The sequence below is a fragment of the Pocillopora verrucosa genome, chromosome 5, assembly GCF_036669915.1.
Source record: "Pocillopora verrucosa isolate sample1 chromosome 5, ASM3666991v2, whole genome shotgun sequence".
NCBI lineage: Eukaryota > Metazoa > Cnidaria > Anthozoa > Scleractinia > Pocilloporidae > Pocillopora > Pocillopora verrucosa.
In genome coordinates this window covers 25,233,029-25,256,844 of record NC_089316.1, presented here as the reverse complement: position 1 = coordinate 25,256,844, position 23,816 = coordinate 25,233,029, and the positions used below count along the sequence as shown (strand labels likewise).

General features: G+C 36.7%; 1 protein-coding gene and 1 pseudogene across 1 annotated transcript; both read right to left on the bottom strand.

The window, feature by feature from the left end:
• Positions 1–1,495: 1,495 nt before the first annotated feature.
• On the bottom strand, positions 1,496–6,860 carry LOC136281324 (adhesion G protein-coupled receptor L4-like). Its single transcript, XM_066167813.1, has 12 exons — positions 6,790–6,860; positions 6,442–6,491; positions 6,155–6,282; positions 5,579–5,669; positions 5,038–5,140; positions 4,223–4,373; positions 3,777–3,858; positions 3,428–3,494; positions 2,785–2,867; positions 2,435–2,555; positions 1,711–1,752; positions 1,496–1,605 (listed from the first exon to the last, which is right to left on the bottom strand). The coding sequence occupies exons 2-12, from the start codon at positions 6,453–6,455 to the stop codon at positions 1,531–1,533; spliced, it is 957 nt and encodes a 318-aa protein (XP_066023910.1). The 5' UTR covers positions 6,456–6,491; positions 6,790–6,860; the 3' UTR covers positions 1,496–1,530.
• Positions 6,861–14,215: 7,355 nt separating this feature from the next.
• LOC136281323 (adhesion G protein-coupled receptor L4-like) lies at positions 14,216–23,599 on the bottom strand (annotated as a pseudogene).
• Positions 23,600–23,816: the final 217 nt, after the last annotated feature.

Here is a 23,816-nt window from a genome sequence, read left to right as displayed (position 1 = left end):
GGGTGCCCAAGAGCTGTTTCTAGTCTCTTCTTGTTTTCTCGAGCCCATTCGCTTTGCTAGCAGCTAAGATAATTTGTTTTTTTTAGATGATTTGAATCATAATGGTGTTTATGAAAAAAATAATGAACGTACAACAGTTGCATCGCATGGTTATAGCATTTATTTATTTATTTTATCATCCTTTTTAATTTCTCTTTGCATTATCACGTGTTTATGAAAAAAGGATGAACATGCAACGGTTGTATCTGCATGGTTATATAACCAAAGTGTAATAGCCTAATGAAATTTTTATCATCTGTATTTTACACTCTACACGCTGAATTGATTGTTCTACTTAATAAAATCAGTTGTATCTAAGTTAATTCATATGCCTAATGACTGTTTGCAGATCTTAAGATTTACTTCTTTCAAAAACTCGAAGGCGTTTCTGACATCTCAATCTTAGAGCTAAATCTTGAATTCTTAATCATATAATTATATAGAAATCGTCACATATCATGAACCAAGACATTTAATTAAGAAAATCCCCAAAAAAGTCGAAAGAGTAGAGCAGAAGAAGCTTAAATTGGCTGAAAAAATTTCTCAGGTACAGCAGTTACCCTCTGACTCGCACCACTGACCAAGAAATAACTTCTCCTTACAATACCAATACAGTATTCAGATAAATTAAGAAAGGAAAATGAAGAAAATTTTAATGAAAGGATAATTAGTTGATTCAATACCTAAGTCTCCAAACTAACGACTTGAGAGTTGTATAGCAGACGGTAGAGAGAAATTGCGAATGAGATTTATGAGATAAGTTGGCATTCTTGTTTAGGACGATTTGACGATTTACCGCACTAAGACTAGACTTTTGTATGTCTCCGTTCGAGAGTAAAACTGGACCCCTACGCACTTGCGAAATTTCTAATGATAACGAGAATGAGTATAATCCCGTCTGGGTTATAATCACACGAGTTATAAACAAAATCGAATAATTGCGAAGCAGGGGTGCATTTAATTAGTAAACAGCTTAAACGATTGCTGAACATTGGACAACCGAAAGTAATGTAACCAATTTATCACAACTATGAATAAACTTGCGAAAAATACGCATCAGCAAAAATAATTTATAATGCTATAATTTCAGCTGATGTGCATTGTCCAGTTTTACAGACATGACTCGTAATCTCTCCTATACGACTGTCCAATTTTGAGCACGATACTGCGCCGTGGAGAGGGGGGGTTGGAAGGATTTTGGTTGCCACACCCCTCCATAAGGCTCTGTGAAATTATCCTCCCTCGATGTCAATTTTTTATGGTCTCCGTTCTTTTGGCGACGACTAATACCCTCTTAAAACCATGGAATCCTCTCGAAGACGATAAATAAAATTGAGCCGCTGACAATCTGTGGGGATGGTGAATTTCTCCATAGTTTTGATCAAAGGTAAACGTAAGTTCAGTATCTCCAAGTGCATATATCATGGTTCATTGTAACTCTGAAGTTTGAGCATCTATCTCAACTCCGACTGGCTTCACAGACTTTGCCTCTCACATTTGGGGTTTAATTTTGTGTAGCCGAGAGGGCCGTGCTTGTCGAAGTCTTCTTTTGAAACGTTCTCTTATCTAAGTGAGGAATGTGAGGCACTAATTAGATACTTTCCTTTCGCTAGCAAACATTTTTTTCCTGTTGAAGACGTGGAGATTATGAAGACTCAAATTTATCCATACCTCACTATTTCTCAAGCAGTGAAAGAAGAAAATCGAGAAGCCCTGCCGAAAAAAGGGGTCCAGTAAATAGATAAGCAGATAAATAAATAAATAGTTAATTGAAAAAAAAAAAAAAAACCTGTAGGTTAGAAAAACGTCAAAGGAACATCAACCCTTTAATTCCCAAGATCTCATTGGTAATTATCCTTACTCTCTGCTATATAGTGCTTGTGATTTTAGTTTGGAGAATTTGGTATTGGATCAACTAGTAATACCCTAATTAATGTTTTTCTTCATTCTCATGACCTGTCTGCTTGATACTATATTAATATTGTAAGGAAAAATTCTGTCTTGATCACTCATGGGAGTTAAAGGGTTATTTTTCTGTTTTTTTCATCATGAATAAAGAGTCTTCTCGTAAAATTAACGGTCCCACACTTCTTTTTATTTTCAGTCATTCTTTTCTATCGGCTATCGGCTAAGAATTAATGGCATCTTGGTACTTCAGAGGTTTTAGCAGGTCTATAGTTTTAGAGATAGGCCATCACAACCTAATTTAACTAATTTTCTCGCTTTAAGTCCTCTCTGTGCTTAACATTAACTTTAAACTTTCTGAATCAGAAAGTTAATCTGAGTTACACCTTACTCATTTTGAAAGTTTGATAATCATCTTCTTGGAAATACGCCTTAACATTCCTCTAGAAGTAGCACCTCAGGCGTATCAGCCCTTAGCTTTGTACTTTACCTGTGTAGAGTTTAGGATGACAAACATGTAAGAAAACGCAATGTGCAACGGCGACAAGAAACCAATCAGCCACGTAACTCCAAGCAACGGAGTCAACACCACGCATGCTCGAACACCAACCCTGAAGGAGAAAAAGAGATTTGTATTCAACCTGAAAACTCGATTCCTCAGGGAAACAAACCCCAGACCGTCGGATTTCGCAATCGGACGTCCAACAACGGAGCTACAATACTCAATAATGTGCTATACCATTATGAAGTTCATTTGTGTCAAGTATCTGGCATTCTGTTGGGAACAGCTTTGTTGAAAGGATCGTGTGATTCATAGGAAGAGGGAAATGTTCATCCTACCTGATCTGCTCACTCTGGTTGTCTTTCACATGTTGGATTGTGATAATTTCCTTGATAACTCGCACGAGGATCGCTATATTAATCTTTACAAGCAATAATAGGAAAACATGTTATTTAATTTTTGTATATTGTCCATCAGGAATGGTATAAAATATGAGAAAAAAAGAGGACAGAAGCGGGAAAAAGGGGCGGCAGCTAAGAGTGATGTCGACTCCACTAATTAGGATTTTCAATAAGAAATGTTTTGGCACAAGAGTATGGGAAGTAACTGGAGTACATTTTGAAAAATAGGTCTAATAGTTTAAGTCCCTAAGCCATTTGCTATTATACAGCTTTGGGAATATAAATTCGTTCTCAAGACACTTTGTGGTTTAGTGGATGGATCAATAGATTCCTCCTGTCTGTTTCTCCTTTATAAAAAGAAAAAAGAAATCCTTGACTGGATCATGATGCCTTACTTAAAACCAAAGGAGGATCTGTGAACGGGATGAGATTGACCACTTTCGTTTATGTTTTGGCATTTTTTGTGGAATGTTGACGAAGGAAGACTCTGATAGACTTATTGGAAATCTGACAAGACATATCGAAATATATTTTAGATTTAAGTGCTAAATATTTTTTAAAAAGAAGTTTCAACACATACAATTTCGATTAGTCCAACAAAGGAAACAAAAATCCAGATGATTTTGTTTCTTGAAGATATCCAGCAGCTTGGGGTTTAGAACAAAAAGAAAACAATGGATGAATGGATAAATGTATCAATAAAACAAGGAATAGAAATTGAAAAGAGAGAAAGGCCAAAGGAAGAAAAAAAAAAAGATAGAGGACTTAGTTTCGATCCACACATTCGACGTGAAGAAGATTACCAGAGGGGAGCTCACAACCCTTCCCCTGGTTCTTCTCCGTTCAGGTGGCTGGCACATATGGCACATATCCGCAGCGATACTTCCGGGTCCATAGAGAGGATGTAGTAGGTAAAATTTCAAACTTACTACTGATCACTAACATAATTCTCGATTCCATCTTCTCCTGCAACGATACCTAAAGATGCAGTAACTATAACCGCAGGAAGTCCTAAAACAAAAGTGCGCAATTAATAAAGCTGGTACGGTTGACAAAAACAAATACTAGATAATTGCTAGTGCCACGATATCTACTTTTTAAAATAGTTTAATGACATTATTTTCGCTTTATCATAAATAATAATTATTCATTTAATAATTGACTATTTTATGGTTAGTATTGATGGTCAATCCGACTTTTGTATTGAAACATTGCATAAAAGCATAAAACTAAGGAAAAACACCATTGTATATATATCTATATATATATATATATGTTTCGGTTGAAAACTGCTTTGCTTTATTAGATTTATGATAGTGGCCTGGTTTTCAATAGGATTCAATATTGTCACATCTTAAGAAGTAGCTTTACTTACCCCAACAAAGGCCATGAAAGCGACAGATTTTATAGTTGATGTTGTACACCTTTACAACAAATAAGTAAATGTAAGCTCCCTCGACAAGCATCCAGCAGAAAGCTGCCATCAGGAAGTACTGCATGAGAGCAGCAACTGTGACACAGGCAGCCTGTAAGGAATCATCATCAATAGGCTGATGTACTGATAAGCAAGAATTTATCAGAAAAAAGAAACAGCCCAATCCAGTTTATCTTAAAAAAAAAAAAAAAAACACTGAAGGATAAATAATGTTAATTGAACTGAGTGGAGTGCAACTTGGGCTGAAATCATAGGCGTGATTTCAGAATTGAACGAGCGCGCAGCACGAGTTGGATTTGAAATCACAAGTATGATTTCAGACCAAAATTGCACGACACGAGGTTCAATTACATCTTTATTATATCCATTTTGAAATCGCTCAAATACAGGACTTGGTAAATTAAAATATTTTATTGATGCAGTACTGAGCTGGTTTGAAATTAAATTCATCCATTTTTTGGAGGGAAAAAGTAACAGTTTAGGAAACAAAAGAAGGAAAATTTACCACGTGATACTCTTTGACTCAAATTTTACTTCAATTTGATTGGTTACTTTAAACAAGCCTTGAAATCTGTTTGGATGTTTTGTTTTTAGCGTAGCCTTCTCATTGGCTGGGAAAAAGATGTGATTTAAAACAAGAAATGGTGCGATTCGTGCATAAATCGCACTAATTAGAGCCAGTCAGATTACAGGGACCACCAGTGATTTCAAAATGGGTGTAATAAAGATGTAAAACATTCTGCTCCAACTCTCACCTTGTTTTCTGTGGCATCAATCCCAGCAAAGAAGACAATGTGTCCAGCTCCAATGCAAGATGTTAGTCCCACTCGAATATGGGACATGGGTGCTTGCCTGTCTCTACAGAAGCCCAAAACAAATAGACGTGTTAGGAAATGTGAAAACCAAAAGGAAGAAGATTCAACTAAGGAAATGAAGGAAGAGAAAACTTACCTCAATAAATTCATATCTAATGTGCTGGTGATGTCCTTCGCTCTTAACTCTCTGTCTACCTTGTGCAAATTTCATAGCTGACTTCCTTTTTAAATTTGTGGGCTATTTTGTCTCAGTTTAGTTAATTTGACCGACAGAATGTTTGAAACCACTGTCAGGTTACCCTACCTCCCAGGTTTATTCAGGTTGATTACACGTCAGTCTTTGTCAACCAAAAGGTTCTTTACTCTCACCTGGACTATCAGACGACACAATAAAAAAGACCACATCCTTCATGCTAAATTGACCAATACCTTGAGCAATTTTTAGTTCGCAAGTTATACCATATAACTAAAGTAGACCTACGTTAGCCGTATATAGCTGATGATTGTTACAGAAACTCCAGCCAGCGATAGAGCCATCCCAACACGTGTAAGAACTGTTAATATCCTGTCATCTTCCTTTGAAGTCAATTGAAATACACGACCTTCATTTTAAATGGACTTCTTTAGCGTAAAACCATGCTCCTGAACTTCAGGGGCACTTCGAAAAAGACTGATTTTTTAGTGAACATTCCAAGCTCATAGGAATCAGGGTGTCACATGAACCTCCTTATAAGTGGCAGATAGTAACTAAAAATACACTTCCTTGAGTGTATCTGAGTGCAATTGACCCAACACACTTTTAGGGGTGTTCTTTCTTTCAAGCCACAGCACTCCTAACTGAATGTTTTGGAAACACTTTATAATGGCCAATTTTTATGTCAAGCAAACGAATTGTACAGCAAAGGTTTTTGAAGTACTAACACTACAAATGCATTTTCTTTGCAAGTACCTTGTTTGATTAAAGTATAAAGTTGACATGATACATACTGACAACTAATACAATTATGCACCATGGAAAGAACACTAAATGAAACTCATACCTTTGTATCCGTTGTACTATTTTCATCTTTACTTGCAGTAGTATCCATTAGAACAGCAAAGTGAGTTAAATGATTGCACTTGCATTCCGTTTGGGATTCGCTGATGATTCTGGTGAAACATCCTTGCGCTGACCAACCCTCGGGGCTTTATACGAAAAAAAAAAATTGATGTGGTTTATTGTAGTTCCAGGGTATAGAATATAATAAAGCTCTCTAAATGGCCAACACAATACATGTAGGTGTAGAAAGACATCTCGTGTAATTGTGCAAGAAGTAAATTTCGGCCGAAAATAGCGAGCCTTACCCATCTCCAAACATGTCCCAGAATACACACTCTCTGCTTCTTCCACCGGCCTAAAATGAATTTAAAAAGTACGAATCAAGAGGAAGTTTATAGCAACAAGATATCATAAACTCTATAATCCCTTGATGGGAAATATAAAGTTTGAAATCTAAGATTTTTATACACAAGCTTAATATCATGAGATGGTTGAGCGTTATCACCTGAGTTGATGATGTAAATTGGCCACCGTATAGAGATTATAGAGCGATGTTTCGCGTGTCAGGCAAACTGTCATAGAGAAAGCTATAGATTGAACAAGGTTTACAAGGGGGATGTGAACTCCTTTCATTGTAGAGGTGATGTAGATACCTTTATGTGTTTAAAAACCAAGGTGACGTTCTCCAGTAATACATCTGCAGGCTCAGGGTATATTTCAACGGACATGATTATGGAGTTCAGCTCCCTGACAACAAAAACAACAAAAAAATACTAAATGAAATTTTAAATAGCTTTGAAGCAAATAAATATGTAAATGCATTTATTCGAAACAAAAAAAATTTGTAAAATGTATCAAGATCTCGTGCAAAAGTTGTCAATGTTTGCTCACCTTTACTTCTGGGCCTTGGTTTTTGAAAAGAGACAATAATTTAAAACCACGAGGCAGGTTTTTTTTTTAGTTTTTTATTTATCATTATTTTTTTTACTGTAGTCTTCATACTTTGATTTAACAAACGTATTTGATTTTGTTACTGCTGAAATACAAACCTCTTTTTGTTGGTTCCTCTGGTCTTCTTGTCTGATATAAACAGCTCGGTGAGATTTTTGTACATTACTCCTACAACCATTGAGCCTTGATGGAGTTAAATTGAATGAAATGATAACTAAGGTAACGGTCAATATTTATCGCCTGGTGTAGGGGCTGTCAGAGGGTTTTGATTGTGAATTTAACTAATTCCCCCTCACAGGGGTTGATTGGCAGCCAATTTTCTATAGTTCAACCCCTCCCCTCCTTTACTCTGTAGGCAGCCACTGATCCTCTCTCCCCCCCATGGTGTGTTAAAAAAGGTTCAAATATGGTCGAAGATATTTTGTTTACTTCCTCTCTTTTCTTATTCTATGTTTGGCAGAACTGCACCGTGGAATTGTTTAAGGCTCGATTTCAAAGATAAGTCTGTGTTTTTTTGTTTTTGTTTTTGTTTTTGTTTTTCCTTTTCTTTTCTTCACACCTATTTCTCGATCTATCTCTTCCGCCATGATATCACTGCCATCGGATAACAAAAAAATTTTACTCAGGGGTTCAGATATTACTGACTGAGATTACGCCTTAACATACTCACAATTCTCTTGGGCGTTTCGATATGAAATTTCCACGAAGTTTTCGTTTTCGGGATCAGCAAAACGAAATTTTTTGCCCCTGTCCCGGTGAGGGCGACTGGCAAAAACATCTACGATGACGGGTTATACAGAAAAAAAAAAAGAAATCCATGTAATCTCAAGACTATTTAGATATACGTGTTTTTAGGGTGTCGATTTAGTCCGATAGTAGAATATTAAGCCCCATATATTTTCAATCAAATTTTCTTGAGTGCGATTGGTCTTGTCCCAGCTTAAAGTAAGACTCATCCAGTAAAATTTTCCAATAATTACTTCATTTTCCTCAATATCAGGTAAGAAGAAAGACATCATTTTGTAGAATTTAGTTTATAAATTAAGTAACACTACCTATTTGGAACAAAGGATAAGCTAAGTAACTAAATTATTCAAGACGGAAAAAGGAAAAAATGGCTGAGGGCTACAAGGGACAAGCCTGCGTGGACATTGAGTGGAGCCGTAAAGTTAATTTTTTTTTGCTTGGTTTTTTTTTTGTTTTGTTTTTTTTATTTTCATCATCATTTTCTTCATAAGGTTTACCTGCAACTTCGCTTGAGAAGGAAATGTTGGTAGCTGTAGTGTTCAAACGTGCTTGAATGTGTCTCCTCAAGAAGTCCTCGAGAGCCAGTGTGGAGAGCATCCCGTTATACTTCGTATTGGACGACGTTATGTTTTTGAGTAAAGAGAACGCGGCCTGTTTATAAGAATCGAAGGAGAGTTATTTGCAGATATATACCTAGAGTGATTTATTTTATATTTCATTTTTATCATTGCAATCAATTTTGCCCTTGAAGTTTTAAAGGTTGTAACGAGCCATTAGTTTTTGACAGAGTAAAATCTTCGAGATTGGGTAAACTACATGAACACTTTAACTTCCAAGATCTCATTTGTAATTCTCCTTACTGTCTGCTACATAATTCTTGTAATGCTAGTTCAGAGAATTTGGTATTGGATCAGGTAATATTTCCCTAATTGATATTGTTCTTTATTATCGTAGCTTGCCTGCTTGATATTGTATTGATATTGTAAGGAGAAATTCTGTCTTTATCACTTATGAGAGCTAAAGGGTTAAATCCAGCTAATGGCAAATTTTTAATGTTGCGAAATCTTTTGATACTGTAGATGCATACTTTGAATACCCGACATGTATATGGCTGGCACGCCCGATGATTCGGATTTCATTCGAGTTCTTAAACAGCTTGTAGCAATTGAGTTTACGGGTTAGTTTACTTGCGTAGCGTGGAGCCATTCTTTAAAGTATTGTATCGCGATATTGTGCCTCGCTTTTTTTCGCTACCGGCTACAATAAAATTTAAAGCAGTTTTCGTGTCGTCTATTCTGGAAAAGCAAAATCATTATCAAACTGCATTACCTGAAAATCTTTCATCTTCTTTGGGTTAAGTTTTCTGTACATTTCCAGAATATGACACCTCTAAATGGACCAAATAAATAAACATGGGCTCAAATAATGAATCAATCAGCCACGTTTGCCAATCTTTCAGTCAATCTTCCAGATTTTGAAATCTGTCAATCAATCAGTTGGTCAGTCAGTTAGGCAGACAGTCATTTATTTAATCAGTAATTTGCCCTCCTCATACGAGTTAACCAGTTTTCTTAAGTCATAATTTATATATCATATATGCTTTCAGTATTGCTTTAATTATGAATCATTTGCCATTACCTTTCTATGTTTTTCCTGCCCCTTTATTGTTATGTTTCCTACGAGAATAATTGACGGAAAAGTGGAATTGGAGATAAATAAGCGATGTTTTGCTTGTTTATGTTTGTTTTTTCTTTTAAATTGCTTTGCTTAATTGTGGTTTCCCTTTTTTGTTTGGTTCAGTTTTTTCCCTCGTTTCTCTTAGCGAAAGATTTGGCATCCATGGGAAATAATTTCCAGACAAAGTGTTGCTCTAAAAAGTAAGAGTTAGGTATACAAGGCAATCGTTACCATATTACAGCATATCGCGGGCGCCAGTCCTTCCTATATTCCTAATTAACGAGCTACCGTGGTTAATCAAAATGTTATCAATCCTCATGTGACCATAACAAGACATGTACGGTTTCACTTTCGACTACAAGTTCCCGTCGAGTTTAGCCAAGAGGTTTCACACCTTTTAAGTTTGTTTTCCGTTCCATACGTTTTAAACCCAAACTTGCTTTTCGCACAATAAATATTGTTTCGAAGTGTTGATATTTCCTAAAAGTATTATCCAATAGCGTAATTCAAATTGCACAATTTCAGAAGGTTTAAAACTTTCTACTCAAACCTTCGCAATTTTCTGGCCGTGAATTCAAATGAACAACGATTCAAGCACACCAAGCCTTCTACGCTGTCTCGTAAACGCAAGAAATTCGTTCGTCCTTATCTTCTGAGCTGAAATTTTACAATTCTTTGAATAGAGATTTGGTCTCGAGAAGCTGAAGTTTCGCCTCGAGTAACTCTCACGCTTCTCTTGTGCTCTCCAAACTTCTCGCGTGCATTCATAACTCGATATAAACATGCTAAGCATAAACCAATATGTTAGTGAACTAGAATATAGATAGTGTTAATTTAACTCAAGTTTTTGTTCGCCTACCCCAATTTCTAAATGCTTTAAAAAAAATGCGTTTGCAACGCTCTCCTTGACCAAAGTCGGGTCTGATATAAATCTCCCACTCTCTTTTACTACTAAGTAATGTAAAATTTGGAAGATTTCCAACTTGAAGATTGTGAGAACAGTTTTCTGGGATGGATTTGTTAAGTTTAAGACATCGGTCTAATTCATCACACCAGTCAAAGGAAGTTTTTCGAAGGAAGCTACAGGATTCCCAATTCCATCGGCCCAGCAGTCCATCCTTTTTAAGTTTCCGACAAGTTGTTCCTCTCCTAAACAAGGGGTCTTTGGAGCGGACATCTTTGCATTTGCTCCCTGCCAACGAAGCATATCAAAGAAAAATAGAGGTCTACTGAATTGTTTTGAAGACTGGAAGTAGCAGCATCCTGTTAGAGTAAGTATTGGTTTCAGTCAGAAGGGAAATAAACTTATCTAATGTTTGCTTTCTCTGGAAAGCTATAAACAACGACAAGAAAAAAAAAATATTAACAAAGTCAAACTTTTCCCGAGAAACTTTTTTGATCTAAACCAAAAGAAGTGTCTGAAGCTTGATTAACCGTTCAAAGTGAATTTTTAAAAGCTCGTGTCTCAAGTCTGAGTCTTTTGTCCCAACAGACCATGGTTCTACTTGGTTTTGTCATTTATACTACGTCAGATGTAGTTATACATTGAAAACGGAGCATCTCAAACATTTGACGCAGTTACTTCTGCTTAATTTGGCAGAACGATCCTATTCAAACGAATTTTCAATTTACGTAGAACCGCTCCCGTTTCGCTGTGCGCGAAAAATTTTTATCTCTAGTAAGCTATCGCTGTTTTGAAGTTGAACTAGTGTCATTAAGACGGGATATGAATATAGCGGCATACCGCGCTTGTACTGCTACTTAACGAGTTGCACAATCCAGCCGTTAACTTTCGAAAATTCAAAAATACAAAGAAGACGGAAGATGACAAGTAAGTCATTCGAGGTGAAGTTTTGAAGCGACAATTTGAAAATAAAGAGAGAGCGGTTTTTGAAGAATACCTCTCCCTTAGGAGAAAAGCCTAAGATCGAAACTGCCTCAGTCAGGTTAAATCGTGATACTTAAAATATCTCTAAAGAGTCTGCCATTCCCATTTTATAATCCAAACATTTTATTCTTCTTTTCATTTCCAACGTAAAAGCTGAAAGACTCTCTTTCAACCCTCGTTGTCGACATTTGTTCTTTTAAAAATTAACACAATGCTAAATTTAAGCATAAATTCGTTATATGTGATGCTAGGGAAATGTCGCAAAATGTAGGCAAGGTTTTTCTGTTTATAGATGACAACTCCAAAACAATTTTTTTAACGAGGCTTAGTTACATCTCACGCAAAATAAGTCTTTGCAGCGAGGAAACGCATCCGACAATTCGTGAAGTCGAAGCAGTCGAAGCAAAGCCAATTTGAATTCAGTGAAATACATGACATAAGGGATGACGCGAAGTTTAAAATGGAAAATAATTTGACATGCATTCTATGTAATATTAGCCATGTGGTATACATTACGCGTAAGTATCTCTTGCATAGATCGGTCGTTGACAATTTTTATCTCAAAGGTAGCGATGATCCGCGAAAATCTGCTGGATTTTATTTTAACCGAAAAAGTTAATTATTTTGCATTATTTTTTATCTTTTATCTACCAGAGTTGTCCATATTCGTGATATACCGCAACTTCGGATGGACAAGCAATTACAAATGCTTTCCGTTCAAGGAATATGGGAGAATATTAACTTGTACTCTAAAAAACGACGGGGAATACTTATATCTATCTATATGTGATCTATTCATAAATTGTGTAAGTGGTTTTGAAGGGTTTTAAAAGTAAGAAGCAGTTTCTTGTAGATGAGCGGTACTTAGAAAGTAGAGATGTCAAGTTAAAGATGATAACCCACTCACCTAGATCGACCGTCGTGAAGAAAACTGAACTAAATGCTAACGCGTACCAAAGTGCTTTCATCATTCCAAGGTTGAGATGCACTGCGGAGACCCAAACGTTAGAAGATAGCTTGTCTTTCCTCGATCCACGTTTAATGATGTATGGAGTAGATCCAATTTTGCACCAGATATTTCCAGCTGTGTATTTTATTTTGTAATATTAATGTGATCTTTTTAGCGAACAAACAATAGGCCGATTATTTTTTTTTCCCTTCTTGATATGAGTATAACCGGGTAATGATGTAATGCATCCGGGTGCTCCGAAGAAAAAAAACAGGAATAACTAGCTTTTCTGTTGACGTTTTAGGTCTTACAGTCCCGGATGGGAGTTATTGCCAACTGATCCTTATTATACTGCATGCTAGCTAACACGCTGTTAATGGAAATCGAAACATACCACGAAATTGATCTATCAGCAAATTCTTTAACTTTACGAACAAAATATCTACATGCTTCTTGAAAGAAAAAAATAATCAAGATAGAGGGAGATGTTATGTGAGGTTGAGGACCCTCTGATCCCAGGAGAGAGATTCGAACTTCAGTCCACAGAAGTCCTCCTAAATTGATCTGCCATATTAACGATCAGTCCGCCATATTTAATAAGATCCCTGCGCACCCTGGACTCTTAAGGCCGCTGCCAATGCCACGAAATTTGAATATCGAGTTCCTTAATTTCTCTTTCATTTACCTCGTATATCCACGAATTAAAAGAAACATCCCCGTTAGTGAGGTAGGGTATCTCGTGCGAGGTTTTAAGGCAAGTTTACGCGAACTTTGGGATAGAGACATTTCAAGAAGAACAGCAGAAAGCAATAGATATTAAGTTTTTCGAAAGTAACGATGTCTTCTTTTTGTTACCAAATGGCTATGAAAAATCTTTATCATATCAAGCAGCGCCAGTGATCGATCGCCTCTCCTCTCTAGAAGAAAGCGGTCACAATATTTATTGTGCCGTACGTTAAAGCTCTCACAGAAGACCAGGTGCACTATCTTAATGTACCAGGGCCGAGAGGATTGTCCGCCTTCAACTTTCGGTCTCTTTGCGAACGGTACTGCGAAGCTAAATTAAAACTAGTTGTTCCTTGCAGCGATTCTTTGGAATGGGAAAAGAGTCGCTCTTTCTTCACGCTTGCAGCGTAACTATCTCTTATAGAAATCCATGAAATCCTTGAGATTCTGTGACAAATAATCTAACTCTTTTCGACGACCGTGGCACTGTTTACGAATGCAAGCAGAAGCCGCGTGCACGTTGAAATCTAGTTTCGTTAACGCGATGCTAATCGACATCGTCCTCTTCTTACTCTATACCAAAAGTCGCTCATAATCTTTTTCTATATCCTTAAAACATATTATACATTTGAACTCGGACGCTGAATTGCAAATTTACCCGAAAATGGAGAATGAATTCACTTCAATGTTATTGTTTATCTCGATAACCTTCTCGCCAACACGTGTCACTTCGCAAAAAAACGTTATGAAGAGACACAATTTTTGCATACATTAGAGTGACGTCGCGGAACACGATTAGTGTCAGGTTTGCGTAGACGTTCCATCGCTTCCGTTTCACCATCAGGGGAGGGTACGGCTACAAGCAGGCTATCAAGCCTTAGGTAAACCGTATAGGGACACAATCTTATAGTGACACATCCAACGCACCCCGCCCCCTCCCTTCACCCAAGCCCCTCCTTTCCCTGACGATAAACGATGATCGGTCCCTAGGTATGTGGTTTGTGTAGGGTTGTTTTTATGTTCTCTTCATCAGCTCAGAAATGTTGTAGTTTAGTAAAGTCTTCATTATACAGTTAACTGTTATATACTACAAACTTTATTTGCATACTTAATGAATATTCATGGCACCAAAATTGATTTCCACGGTTCAGACCTAATTACCGGTTAAATGATTAATCAGTATATCATAAACTGGTATTCTCGGGTAATTTGATTCTAAGACAAATAATTATTCCATATAATGCCAACGATGCCACGTAAGTGTGGTTAAATATCACCAACCTAGCTAAGCCTGGGGTTAAGAAAAAGACTCGACAGCTGGACAAAAAAAAAAGAAAAAGCATAAACATAACTTGAATTAACTTGAATCAGCTAAGGCCTAAGCAAAAGAAGAGGGAGAAGATGAAAAGGGAAAAAAGCAACTGTCGGATATTTTTTATTGCCCTTGCTTCTGTTGTAAGTTTTTAAATAGGAATTTTAAAGACTCATCAAGAGAATAGTAATGATCGATATTAGTATTAGTATTTTCCCATTCCATAGCCAAGACAAAAGTTCAAAGTCCCTTGATTACTCTCGATCCCGCGCACGAATTCCAGTATCATTGTGACTTTGACGGGCTTGAGAGTTTCGCCTATTGTCACCTTGCCTTTGATTAAATGCACCTGGGTGGATTTTTTTGGACTCTTCTTTTGAAACGCCCCCTTATCTAGATAGGGATTAGAATTCAAATAAGAGACACTCATTATATGTAACCAGCTTTTCTTGATATGAAATGCTGAGACTCAAAGTTCATATTTACCTCACTATTTCCCAAGCAGTGAAAGAAGAAAATGAATAATCCCTTTAAAAAAATATAGATATAACTTTATTGGTTAATAAGTAAACAAATGAGCAAATAGACGCAGAAATGAAAGAAGCTTTCCACTTTTTTCAAAATTGTTTTGCCTTTTTTTTTTGTCGTGAATGTAGGGTTGTGTCTTTTAGAACAACTCAGGTGAAGGTCCCCTTTCCTTATTAGCTATGATCGTTAACTTATCTGAGGCTTATTTTCCCGAATACAATTCTATCCGTCAGATGTAATCGATTCATGGTGACTCCAATATCATAATTTAGCAGAGCTAAGGCTTTGAAGATGAAAATACAAGTACAAAAGGAAGGTTTAAATGGTCTCGAGTCTGCTTATTTACGGAGGGTCACGGGTCTGGTGTCTAAAAGTTATTCTGAATTATCCTGGGATATGGAGACACTTTTCAGTATTTCTGACGCTTATTTCGTTGTAAGTACGCTCTTATCTCTACCCATTGGCGACCATATGCTTGAACAAACCTTTAAGGTTTTAGACGACGTTACCTGAGTGGAATTAAGGATAACAAAAATGTAGGAGAAAGCGATGTGTAACGGCACAAGGAAGCCAATCAGCCACGTGACACCCAGCAATGGAGCCAACACCACGCATGCACGGACACCAAGCCTGGAAGAGACCAAATGAATAGTCACTTTGAAAACAGAAGCGTTCATCTGAATTCTTAATCTTTTTCCCACAAGCTTTAATAAAGAAAGATTGAAAACTCTTAAATTGAAGGTAATAAATAGTCGCGATATAATGTCGGGAGTGACAAAAGAAGCAGTTTAAAGGTCTTTCATGGAAAACGCACTATATTTTGTGTGCTAGGGCGTCATTCAAAGCCTGTCAAGCCTGTCCAGGTCAGGTTTTCTTTGCAACAAGCTATTATACGAGATTATTTAAAGTCTAAGCACTTTAAAGAAAACAAAATTGACATTATGAAGGCATTTAAGGAGAAGTAACACTAATAATCCCACCTGATCTGCTCAGTTTGGCTCTCCTTCACTTGTTGGATTGCTGTTAATTCCTTGATAACTCGCACGAGGATCATCATGTTAATCTTCAGTTATTAAAAAGGAAAACAAAAGAAGAGGGAGAAGATGAAAAACGGAAAAAAGGAACTGTCGGATATTTTTATCGCCCTTGCTTCTGTTGTAAGTTTTTAAATAGGAATTTTAAAGACTCATCAAGAGAATAGAAATGATCGAGAAAAAGTTGTTCTAATCAACGTTGAAACAAATATTTTCAGATGACTAAACTGGTATCCATCGAAGAAATTCAATCTGTTGCCACTTACAATTGCGATCAGTCCAACAAAGGAAACAAATATCCAGATGATACTGTTAGAGGAGGACATCCAGCAGCTTAGAATTATATAAACAAAAGGTACGGGAGAGCAAACTTTTATGTTGGATAATAATTTATAAACTCTCCCTCTTTTCTACTCTAATACATGGAGAGATACACAGCTTGAAAGAGGAGGGTGCTCGGTGGGTAAGGGGGGGGGAGGGGAGGGAGGGGGAGGGAGGCCAGTCAAAAAGGCTGCAGGTTTCTGTTATTAAGCTCTTGCATTCCCATGTCTTGGTTTACAAATCACAGGAGGCAGGGAAAAGGGAAGGTGACACCAGGGCAATAAGGTTCTTTCTCCTTTACCTTTCCCCCTCCCCCTTTTTTTTTTTCGTAGGTTCATAATTTCAGGCTTCCACCATTTTGTATGGAGTCGATAAAATAAACAAACTTTCAAACTTACTTTTCATCATTGACAAAAGTTTCGATTCCATCATTTCCTATGGTGATACCCAAAGATACAGCAACTATGATTGCAGGCAGTCCTGAGGAAAGTAATAATGAAAAGCTGATTAAGTAAGACATAACAGCAAAATCGAGTTCTAGCGTTATTACATTTGTCAGAGCCGATGACTCAAGAAGTTGATGATTTTAATAAACTACCGACTGTAAGTTGTTACGCGAATATATGAATTTTTCAATGTGATTTTTATCTTGCTAACTCTAGAAGCCTTTTGATTGTAAGTATGAAATTACTAAAACACGGCAAATTAGATATAGATGCGTGATTTCAGCCACTAAATTTGCAACTATAACTAGCTCTAATAAGCACCGGAAATATTTTACGATTAACTCTGGTACACCTCAAGACGATCCAATGATTCATCTAAAAAAATTAAAAAACAAAGCCATTTTATGATCTTTTGTTCCTATTGGCTTTGGCAAATCAGAATCGAGATATTTCCTCAAGTATATTATTTAAGTCCTATCCCATTTTTGCTATTTCCCGACAATGCTCCTCACCCCAGCAAAATCCATGATAGCGATGCATTTTGTCGGTAATGTTGTAAACCTTTACAACAAAAAAGTAGATATAAATCCCCTCGACAAGCATCCAGCAAAAACTGGCCATTAGGAAATACTGCATAAGAGCTGCCACAGCTACACAAGCAGCCTGCAAAGAATAGGTAATCCGTAAAAATGCAATAATTTGCCCGGCAAATGGTATTTGTCAAAATAATAATCCGAAAAACAAAAAGATAAATAAACCAAAGAAAGCAGAACGAAAATTAAAAGAAAACAGAGGAAAATTATACATACAAACTATGCAAACAAAAAGACACAAATAACCAAGAAAAAAAGAATCACTCTATAGATCAGTCGGTCTTTAAATCAAAAAGAAGGTGGATATGATCAAACAAACAAATAAACAAACAAGCACAAGAATAGCAACATTAAAAAAGCAACAACAAAATTAGAAGTTCAGCAAGTCACCCGGTTTCCTGTGGAGTCAATTCCAGCGAAAAAGACGATATGTCCTGCTCCAATGCAGGAAGTCAGACCAACCCGTATGTGACACAAAGGTGAACTTCTGTCTCTGCAAAGCACAGAGTAAGAAAATCAAACAAGCTAGTAAAATAATTACTACATGGAATTTATTTAGCGGTCAGACAGAAACAAAACTAAGGTCAATGTATTGCAAAGGAAGCCATCAAAAGGACCAGTGTAAACGATCCACCAAATGGAGGGATAAATATGTTGACATAATACATTTTTACATTAATTAATTAGTGAACAACTAATGGATAAAAGAAAACTGATTAGAAAGTTTCTATCTAACATTAACACTTTGTTTGAAGCTATTTTTACTCTTTGTTGAAATATCATTTTTAAAGAAAGATCATCTCAGAACGTTTGATTTCTTTTCCAGAAACGAGCAGTCCGTTTTGACGTCGATCCAGAACTGATCTGATGACATATTTTCCATCCTTTTCAATTTAATCAATTTCCTACAATTCGATTACATGTCAGTGATAATTAAATGGACTTACGTGAGCTGAAGATAGCTGATAATTGTGAGTATGACTCCAGCAAGAGATAAAGCCATCCCTACTCGGGTGAGGAGTGTCAGTAGTTTGTCATTCATTAGTTTGTCATTAGTATTGTCGGTGAAATCCATGAGCACAGCGAAGTGGGTTAGATGATTGCAAATGCATTCCGTATGATGATCGGATATCATCTTTGTTTGACATCCTTCACTCGACCAACTCCCCAAGCTTTAAAAACAGAATTAGACATGGAGAAAGGATTCAAAATAACTTATTTGATTGGGAAATCCCTCCCCCTCCACCTGAAAAGAGTTCAATTTACTCTACTAATTGCTTTGAAGTGATTTCTGATACTTTTAGCTTCCTTTCCGATGAAAATCAGAAGAATGCACGCCGTGTATAAAATTTATGTTACTGTGGTGCTTACTTTTCTTCAGAGAAGCTCCAGAATACACATGTTCTTTTCTTACGATTCACCTAGAGGAAAAAAAAAGAATTAAGGGTTTTGATTCAGGGCTTAATATAGCAAGGCTTCAGCGCTCGCCTCAGTGATGCATTGCTTGTAGGTATAGATGACTAGTTAGGCGTCATAGTTATAGAATATCGATGTAACCCTTCAGGTTAAATAATAATTCTTAACATAAAGGTCTCTGGGACCACTCCAGTAATGAGGTCTTAATTTGTTATTCAGAAAAAAAACGAATTTGTTGATTTGTTCTTTAATTCGAATTCCTCAAGTCTCAGATACAAAATTGAGAAACTGCGAAAGACCGCCGCTTCAAGGTGACGAAATTTGGAAATTGGCGAGAAGAAGACGACAGTATAGTAACCCACATGGGAGATGAATAAACTGTTGGTGCTCCCTTTTCATGAAACAAGCAAACAAAATAACTGACAAACGCCAATGAAATTAAAATGGATAAGTAAACAGATAACGAAAAAAAGACGTAAACACCTTTATGTTCTTAAAAACCAGTGTGATGTTTTCTAGTAGAACCTCGGGTGGAGGGTCTATTACGGCGGACATAATTACACTGTCAAGTATCCTGAAATAAAAAAAATTAAATCATCACAACACAGAATTTTTTTTTTCTATTTCGTTCTCAGTCGTAAAAATAAAATATACTTACTTAGTTTTGTTGCCTCCCTCAGTGTCAGCTGAATAGTTTGAAAAAGATTCAGAAAGATAGATGTATTCGAGCCCAAGTACTATGGAATCTGTTTAAATGGGAAATGAGAATTTCATTTATTTCAGTTTCACAAAATGTATTTTTTTAAAGAAACCGACCATAAATGTACGGGCACTAATGTCGTTACAGACAAGTGAATCATGAAAAAGCGCAATATTCAAAATTTTGAAAAAGCATAGTTTCTCCGTAATGACGCCCAAAAAAAAAAGAAAGAAACTCGAGAAATTTCGAAACAGAAACCGATTTTGACTAAGATGGAGGGAAAAAGGGGAAAAGAGAAAAATAAAACAAGAATTCACTGTATTAAGTGCACACCACGTGCATATTGCAAATTTGGTGATGCACTTCGGAATGAAGCCATTTCCACTGAAGAGTTTGCCAAGAAAATATGGGCAATCCTCTTGAAACAAGACTGACTCAAAACATAGAAGGGTTTTACCTCGATCCAGATTAGTCAGGGGAATCTTAATAAAGTTCTCCCGATTGCTTCCATTAAACAGAAAGTCATCTTCTCTATGGAGGACATTGCGTCTAACCCGAAAGGCTATATTGATTGAAAAAAAAGCGAAATATGTGAGGCAAACGCTACAGCGTTGACATATATTTTCACTCGCTCACAGAGTGCAACTGCTGTATATGCTCAGCAAAGGCAATGACGCGCATGACTAGAATTTATTCAGTTGCATTTCCTCTAACTTATGATTTTGCACGCAATTATTTCTCAGATTAAAGAATTGAGAGCAACAATTATGTTTATGATACTGCACACAAAAAAAGATTAGACTTTTCCTTCTAATGCTTGCCTTACAAAACGATCCGATAAGAAGAGGAAAGGCTCTTTTGCACTTACCCAGATCTTCATCGACATCAATAAATTCGGGATTTTTAACGTTCCAACACTTTCTGGCAGAGCTTAATACAAAGTCTTCAAAGATAAACGCAGCAAAAACAGTGTCCTCCAGTTTTTGATCATTTGATGAATATGCTGACCGTATCCTTTGGATAGAAGTTTTAAATTGTTGCTTTTCACACTAGATGAAAAGAGGTAGAGTTAGCAGATTTCAGGAGTTTTTATGACTGATACTAACTTACTTTTGAGGACAGTTATCAGATGAAATAACAGACCTGAAACATCCTCAAGTCAACAAGACTTCCCTTTAGCTAAACGATATCTTTAAGCGTATATCGTGACTTCCCGCTATTGTATGAGAGAAACGGCCCAAAACTGAGGAAAAAGTCAATCACTATACATGGCAAACTTGTAACTAATCAGGCAGCAAACCAACCAATCAAGCAAACAAACAAAATAAACGAACAAACAAAGAAACAAACACAAACAGAGACAGCAACAACAAAACAATTATCTAATATACTTATCACAAACCAAGCAATCATAAGTAAATTAAATTAAAATACACACTAACAGACAGAATGGAAGGTGAGATAAACGGTACATCTATCGGCACATCACCATATACCAGTGAGCAGTTGTTTTCGGAATTAAGGACATTACTTGGATAGCTTTCATTCTGCGGCAAAAAGAAAATAATTTGAACTGTTATGGTTACGTATAAAATTTATTTTGAAACCAAGAATCTCATAGAAAATGGATCAAATATCCTACCGTAGTATGATGGGTTGGTTGAGTTGTAACGACTGTTACTCCAGTTGCTTCTGAAATAAAAGCCAAGGAGATATGAAGCGTAAAACCAAAATTATATCATACGAAAGGACTGATGTTAAGCGATATTCGTACTTTACAATGGGAATTCCAAAGGGGTTCGACCACTTCTACTAAAATGCAAATTACAGTGTTTTGCTGTAGACGTTTGAGTAGCCTGTAGACATTGGGCATAAGCTAACATTGTAAGCAAAGCGTAACGCCTATCATGAGATAGCTTGCAGTCTTCTTGAATTCATTCGACTTATAAGGTGTTGCAAAAACACAGTACATAACTAGCATCGTTAAGCAGTTATTGTTATGCTAAATGCGGACGAAATTGAAGCTTTTAAGGCCTTTTTTCCCCCTGGCTACTCCATATATAAAAAGCATAAAACAATTATGATCCCCAAAAATCTTATCAGGATTCTGATAATAGTAATGATAGTGATAATAATGATAACGAGCAATTCAACGTCATCGCGTAATGTAACGGCAAATTTGATTGCCTTGTTAATGAAATAACGAGCAATTCAACGTCATCGCGAAATGTAACGGCAAATTTGATTGCCTTGTTAATGAAATGTTATATATTCGCATGCGTAGGCCAACACTGAACGTGCAAACGGATTCCATCCGCGCCAAGGTGTTTGTTTAAGCCGTTCATTCTAATTTATGCTATTCTTGTACCTTTCCTTATTTGCATGTTTTTAAACTAGTCTCTTGATAATGGAGTCACGATGACCCCGAAACGTCGAGTAATAAATCTTTCCTGGTTTTTTCTATGCCTTTGCTTTAGCAAATCCCTGCTGATCAAATAATACTATTAGTAATATTAATAATAAGATCAAATGATCAAAGATCAAAAGAAAAGTATCGACGAAACACTTACCTGGGGTTATCGATTTGATGATAAACTCGAAAGATCTGCAGTGTACTACTTCAAAGATGAGTTTTCTGTCGCCATTCTTGCAACAGATTCGATTTAAAGAAAATTTATGAAGTGCACTATACCACGACTGAGTCGATGTCCCTTCTTCATGGCACCATTTAGAGCACAGACTTCTGCGAACGCTGATGGAAAACGGAAAGCATTTTATCCTGTGCCATTTACCCTTCAGGAGTCCATCGCAGTTGGAACCACTACATTCACTTTGCTTCAAGAACGGGGCAGCTCCACACTCATCATCTGCAGGAAAATTAACATGGCAGCGAAAGAAGGTAAATGAACACTTTGCTATTAGATAAAGTAGAATGAATTGAACAGCCTATTAACCCACTTGAGATTTATCTTGTTTATTCATCTTTTTTTTTTTTTTTTTTTATCATTATTTTTTTTAACTTTGCTCAAGCTAGCTGATAACGAGGCACCTGCTTCGTTCTGCCATAGCCCAGCCGCTTTGAACAACTAAAAGATAAGAAAGGGAAAAAAAAACTGTAACCTTAAATTAGAAGGATACCAATCATCACTAGTAACAATCATTGAATACTAAGTCTAACTTAGAAATGAGAATTTTGTGTCTGCGTAACAAAAATCCAGGGTATAATCAAACCTACGAATATCTAATGGTTGCGTGGCGCACAATTCCGTCCTGTAGTAACTCATTTCGAATGGTTGACTGGTTACAATTCATATACATATCGTCCCATGGCATCCACATGGCAAGGGCTTCATTTAGCCAGCACGCGGGATTCAAAGCATGGCACCATTTAGAGCACAGACTTCTGCGAACGCTGATGGAAAACGGAAAGCATTTTATCTTGTGCCATTTACCCTTCAGGAGTCCATCGCAGTTGGAACCACTACATTCACTTTGCTTCAAGAACGGGGCAGCTCCACACTCATCATCTGCAGGAAAATTAACATGGCAGCGAAAGAAGGTAAATGAACACTTTGCTATTAGATAAAGTAGAATGAATTGAACAGCCTATAAACCCACTTGAGATTTATCTTGTTTATTCATCTTTTTTTTTTTTTTCATCATTATTTTTTTTAACTTTGCTCAAGCTAGCTGATAACGAGGCACCTGCTTCGTTCTGCCATAGCCCAGCCGCTTTGAACAACTAAAAGATAAGAAAGGGAAAAAAAAAACTGTAACCTTAAATTAGAAGGATACCAATCATCACTAGTAACAATCATTGAATACTAAGTCTAACTTAGAAATGAGAATTTTGTGTCTGCGTAACAAAAATCCAGGGTATAATCAAACCTACGAATATCTAATGGTTGCGTGGCGCACAATTCCGTCCTGTAGTAACTCATTTCGAATGGTTGACTGGTTACAATTCATATACATATCGTCCCATGGCATCCACATGGCAAGGGCTTCATTTAGCCAGCACGCGGGATTCAAAGCATGGCACCATTTAGAGCACAGACTTCTGCGAACGCTGATGGAAAACGGAAAGCATTTTATCTTGTGCCATTTACCCTTCAGGAGTCCATCGCAGTTGGAACCACTACATTCACTTTGCTTCAAGAACGGGGCAGCTCCACACTCATCATCTGCAAGAAAATTAACATGGCAGCGAAAGAAGGTAAATGAACACTTTGCTATTAGATAAAGTAGAATGAATTGAACAGCCTATAAACCCACTTGAGATTTATCTTGTTTATTCATCTCTTTTTTTTTTTTTCATCATTATTTTTTTTAACTTTGCTCAAGCTAGCTGATAACGAGGCACCTACTTCGTTCTGCCATAGCCCAGCCGCT